The following is a 5,752-nucleotide window of genomic DNA, read 5'->3' as shown; positions in this document are numbered from 1 at the left end:
GCAGATCTGAGAAATATAGGTTGAATAATATGGGGGGAGTTTATTGCTTCTTGTTGAAGACCGTTGTTGATGTTGAACGCGACTAGAAAGCGCGTGTCGTTAAGTGCCTATGCAACATCTGACGCGAATTTAGTAATCGCGTGCGTGGTTGAGTGTTATTCCTGAACCCGAATTGCTGTTCGGGAATGATGTTGTTCTTTACGGTGTAGTGTAGAATTTTTTGGTTCACCACGATTTCTAAGATTTTTCCTAAGCTCGGTAACAGGCTGGTAGACCGGTAGTTGTTGAGGCGCGACGGGTCCTTGGATTTTTTTCAGCAGTGCTATTAATTTAGCTTTTTCCAGGCGTCCGGAAAGTGATTAAGGGAGTATTCTGGTCTAGCGCGCGAGTTTCATTGCCATCTTTCAGAATTCTTTATGGATAATCAAAGTAAGTGTAGTACACAAATAACTGAATCAAATCTAATCAGTTTTAATAACTTAATCAACCTTTTAACAATATTTATATATATTTTTTAGCGTGAAACAATAAGTGTAAGATGTCTGTATGAAGACATGAAAATGGCGTGTACGTCTAATTGGTTGCCATGATTCCGACCGTCGTAAACGGCAGAAACAAATGATTCAAAGAAAATTTTATTGAGTAAGAACGTGGCTATCGTCTGAACCAAAATCATATGTTAAAATTAATTTTTAGCAAAATGGCGCCATGTTAAATAGAAAAGTCCCTTCAATGGTGAGATTTATTTGTTAATTACAAGGGCAATTTTGCAAATGTCTTTATAATCTTGGTTCAGACGATAATGACGACATTTTAGAATATCCACGCAAAATTTTATTAACATCGGACACACCGTTATTGAGATATCGTGGCAACCATTTCGCAAAACATGGTTTCGAGAAAATCGCGTTTAAAGTTCAAGTTTAAGTTTAGATACAATAAAGAGAAATTAGATGCACTTATATTCAATCAATAATATTTACACTATACAACGATCCTTCCTCTTCTTCATAAAATTCTAACTGAGCCGATTGTTCAGAATTACAAGCAATTCCGAACCTTTTTTGTTGCATCTGACTTGCGCTGCTCAGATCTGTTTCGACGTACCTTAGCTTCGTTACTGATAAATTTCTTTGTCCTGGGGACAATTTTGATTCCCATAGTGGCATTAATTTCTAAAAGAAATCTAATTCCTCTATGAAATATGCAAACAGTCAGAAATGTTGCAATTTGAATTGTTGTCGTTGATTTGTGCTTCGGAACAAAATTCCATATTAGAGAATTGAGACTCTACTATTTTTCGTGTTAGCTCTCACACATTTCGCTAAAGTAATATAAAGTGATTATTTTAAAATACAAAAATTAAGAATAATATAAAGTATAGTAAGTAGCATACGTCTAAATGATTATACAAAAATTAAGTATAATATAAAGCAGGGGTGGCCATAGCACGGCTCGCGAGCACGGGTATATGTTTATATGAAATTTTTTTCTTATTTTAGCGTACTGAATTCATCCCTGAAGTTATACCCACATGTTTTGAAACACCCTGTATGATTAGGTTAGATCGTGGTTAGCTAAACTCTATCCACTATTAGAATAACCTCGCTCTCGGACCGATTTTCGTCCGTTCTGCGCAGTTCCCACTATGTATATACTACCTACTGATGTCCACGTAAACAGTGCATAGAGTGGAGAGAATCTACCCGGTGGTCTAAAAGTATGAGCACCTACTGTGTGCATGTTAACGCAGCGGTTTATGACATCGACGAATAGTGGCTAGTGGTATGAATTTAGCCGGATAAAATAAAAGTATCAATATTTAGGGAACGATTCAAAATCCATTTAAATTCTTAAAAGCCATATTATAAAGTACCTAATTTCATTAGGTACAGGGTGTAAAAAAATTAATGGTCACGGTTTCAGGGAGTGAATCTACACCCTTGGATCGGTGGACATTTGTAAAAAAAAAGTTTCCGCAAAATTGTTTATAACATTGAAAATTAATGTTAAATTTTTTTTTACATCATCGTATTCTGCTCGACGAGAAGAAAAAAAGTCTAAAAGGAGCCATATGCCGGAAACAAATAGTTTCCGAGATAAACGTTGATAAAGTTTGACAACGATTTGATTGTGTAGAGCTATACGTATAGGACCTACTAACCTACTAACACTCTGCCATTTGGTAGGATCTAGCCGTGTGGGACACGCTCGATATTTGGTGTGCGTGCCCCTACACAAACGACGTTTAAACGCCACTTGATTCGGGCCTGCCTTCGAGTTTAGACCTTGCTGTCCCTTTAAACGGCGTTCGTTTAAGGGTGTAGATTCACCTCCTGAAACCGTGACAATTAATTCTTTTACACCCTGTACCTAATGAAATTAGCTACTTTATAATATGGCTTTCAAGAATTTAAATGATTTTGAATCGTTCCCTAAATATTGATATTTTTATTTTATCCGGCTGAATTCATACCACTAGCCACTATTCGTCGGTGTCATAAACCGCTGCATTAACATGCACACAGTAGGTGCGCATACTTTTAGACCACCGGGTAGATTCTCTCTATTCTATGTACTGTTTACATTGTCATCGTTTTTGGGCCTAGCCGAAATGGCGCTACGACCAATCGCATGCGTCACATTGGTAGGTAGTAGTGGGAACTGCGCAGAACGGACGAAAATCGGTCCGAGAGCGAGGTTACTCTTAACTTGAACGGACTTTATTTTAAAATACTTTTTTTGTACTTTGAATATTACAAACATCATTCAAGTCGATTTAGTTTCTTAATGTAATAAACCTACCTTGAGAAACAGCAACGCCTTTAAAAGTAATAACATGCATGTTAAATAAACACTTCAAGTTCGTTCAAAAGAACTGCAAAACAATTTTTATAAAACACAGTTGCTAGCCGTGCGTGTTCGAAATTAATTATGTCACCGTGTATATGAGGCGACACGCCCGGAACAGTAGACAGAGAACGTAGCAGAGGGTAAGACGGAGAAAAATGTAGGCGGTTAAGTGGGGGTTCAGACGTTCTAGCCCTGCCTTACGCACGTCCCATGCGCGAAGTGAGGTTATTCGTATATTGAACGGAGTGTAGAATGAATAACTCATTGGAATTTAGTGAAATGAATTTAGAAGTGAAGTTAGAAGATATAAAAATGGAGTACCAGGAGCCAAGCTGTTCCAGCTCATCGACAATCAGAAATCCTTCAGGAAAGGTAACTTAATTTCCCAACATTAATTGTTTTAATCGTATGAAGAGTATACAGGGTGATTCACCTAACTTGACGACTTGAAATTGCTCGTAAACTATTCGCTGTACGAAATAGCGTATGAAGCAAAAGTTACATGATTTCAAAAGGGACTTTTTTTTACAATAATTTTTTTTTTACATTGATTTTATACATCAAGTTTTGAAGATCACCATGGTTTTTTAAAATGGAATTTATTGAGATCTTTGTTTTCTTTTTTTCTCATTGCATACATTCTGTTCTATTGAAATCGAATTTACACAAAAACATGCAGAAGTATATTTCTCTACCAGTAAATTTGATTTCAATAGAATAGAATTTCTATCGTAAATATCTCAATAAATACTCATCTTAGACATAATTTTGATCCATCATAGTTTCTTACCGTTGTAAATTTGGTTTTTACAGTATGTTCGGTCCGAACAAAGAAAAATCGTCGTGAATCTGTACCAGAAAATTATTGCGGAGAAGCCGTCGATTAAATATCGCATCGTTATGGCGAGGCTCTCTGAGATAAGCGGTATAGGGCTGTCCACCGTGAAGAGGATCATTGCCGAATACAAGAATACCGGCAAAGTGTCCTCGCCAAAAACAAAGCGGAAGAGACGTAACGCCATACAGAAGCTTTCTGATGAGGAGAAACATCGAATTCGCCAGAAAGTTCATGACTTCTGGTTTCGGCGAGAAGTGCCGAATTTGAATAAGATGCTCCGGGCTGTAAATGCAGACCCCGCCCTCAACACGTATGGAAGAACTACACTGCATACTATCCTGCGGAAGCTGAATTTTCAATTCAAGGCAAAATCCCGAAACAGCGCTCTGATGGAAAAGGACTACATTGTGCTTTGGCGGCACAAATATCTTAGCAAGCTGGCGCAATACAGATCCGAAGGACGTCACATATATTACTTAGACGAGACCTGGATCAATGCTGGCGACTGCAAAAGAGAGCTTTGGGTGGACAGCAGTGTGAAATCAGCCAGAGAAGCCAAGGAACGGGGACTCTCCACGGACATACCCGAGCCGACTGGCAAAGGTAAGCGTCTCATCGTCCTCCATATTGGATCGACCGAGGGCTTTGTACCTGGAGGCCTCCTGTTTTTCGAGTCTAAGGAAAATTTGTTGGACTACCATGACGAGATAGACGGAGATACCTTCTTCGAGTGGTTTCGGGGTGTCCTGCCATCATTGAAGGAGGGCTCCGTTATCATTATGAATAATGCTCCTTACCATTCGGTAAAAATGGAGCGGTGTCCAACGATGTGCTGGACGAAACCACAAATAATAGACTGGCTGGAGTCTAAAGGGCAAACCATACCTCCACTTTCCGTGAAAGTGGAATTAATAGATATGGTGAAAAAGTTGAAGCCCCTTTACGACAAAAACGCAGTAGACGAGTACGCAAAGCAGAACGGAAAGGAAATTTTACGTCTGCCCCCATATCATTGTGAGTTAAACCCAATGAATATGGTATGGGCAATGGTTAAAAAATATGTAAAAACTCAGAACACAACCTACAAATTAGCAGATGTCAAACAACTGCTAATTGAAGGTATCAAAGGTGTTTCTGTGGAATATTGGAAAGACTTTGTCCGTCATACTGTGGAGGAGGAACAAAAATTTATTGAGCTGGATCAGATTGTTGATGAAATTAATGACATCAATCTTCTGCAAAGTTCAATTCCCGACGACGCCTCCGAAGAAAGTCAAACTGATTCAAACGAGGAGTCTACATAGGATACTTAAGAGTGCTGGTGCTCTTCATATTATCAAGATGTGTTCAACACCACTACGGAATCAAACTGTTCTTGTAATTAACATATAGTGAGTACCGAGTTGCTTCCGCTGTATATATTGAAGCTCTACTGTACAAGCTTGTAGCCTTTTTTATGTTAAGTTGAAGAGAGACACAGATTGCCCCAATGGAGTTTGAGCCATTTGTATAGATATGTATGTATGAGAGGACGTGTGATCTAATAATGTTTATAAATTCAATAGTTGGGGAAGGAGAGCTTTGTACTAGTTGACTAAAAGCAAAGTTGGTATCTACATGGGTAAATTGTGTGTTGTAGTCAGTTTTAAAAATGGGAAGGTTAAAATGTCTTTCCATCCTTTCAGTGAGAGGTTTGAACTCATCCCAGCAGGTTTGCATGAGCGTTTTCCTCTGGTTACATCTTTGATTGCTTGTAGGTCTTTCTTCATCCGTTTCCATGTATTCTCTGATGAAATCCATCATAGAATTAGATTGATTACTTAGTACTCTTAGGTTGTATTTGCCAACTAAGAATTTGATTCTGTCTCTTAATAAAGGTATCTTAGCCTTTGTTAATACCACATTATTAGACATGGTTCTTCTCAGACCAAGGGCTACTTTAACTGTTACATTCTGGATTCTTTCTAAGGTCTTACTTAATTTTTTGCTATGAGTGGGAAAATACCAATAACTGCTGTGTTCTATGTGCGATTTATAAAGTACTAATAGGGTTTGTGGGTT

At 38.2% G+C, this 5,752-nt stretch overlaps 1 protein-coding gene across 1 annotated transcript; it reads left to right on the top strand.

Moving 5' to 3' along the window:
* Positions 1–3,132: 3,132 nt before the first annotated feature.
* LOC108578925 lies at positions 3,133–4,995 on the top strand. The gene is made up of 2 exons (XM_017942344.1): positions 3,133–3,225; positions 3,667–4,995. The coding sequence occupies exons 1-2, from the start codon at positions 3,133–3,135 to the stop codon at positions 4,993–4,995; spliced, it is 1,422 nt and encodes a 473-aa protein (XP_017797833.1).
* Positions 4,996–5,752: the final 757 nt, after the last annotated feature.

This window comes from Habropoda laboriosa, unplaced genomic scaffold, assembly GCF_001263275.1.
Source record: "Habropoda laboriosa isolate 0110345459 unplaced genomic scaffold, ASM126327v1 scaffold30, whole genome shotgun sequence".
Taxonomy (NCBI): domain Eukaryota; kingdom Metazoa; phylum Arthropoda; class Insecta; order Hymenoptera; family Apidae; genus Habropoda; species Habropoda laboriosa.
The sequence above is the reverse complement of the archived record's forward strand: the minus strand, read 5'-3'. Positions and strand labels throughout refer to the sequence as shown.

Excerpts from the sequence above, each read along its gene's own strand:
- LOC108578925 (XM_017942344.1), top strand. The coding sequence starts at position 3,133 with ATGAATTTAGAAGTGAAGTTAGAAGATATAAAAATGGAGTACCAGGAG. Across the intron at positions 3,226-3,666 it reads TCAGAAATCCTTCAGGAAAG|TATGTTCGGTCCGAACAAAG; the intron begins GTAACTTAATTT and ends TGGTTTTTACAG.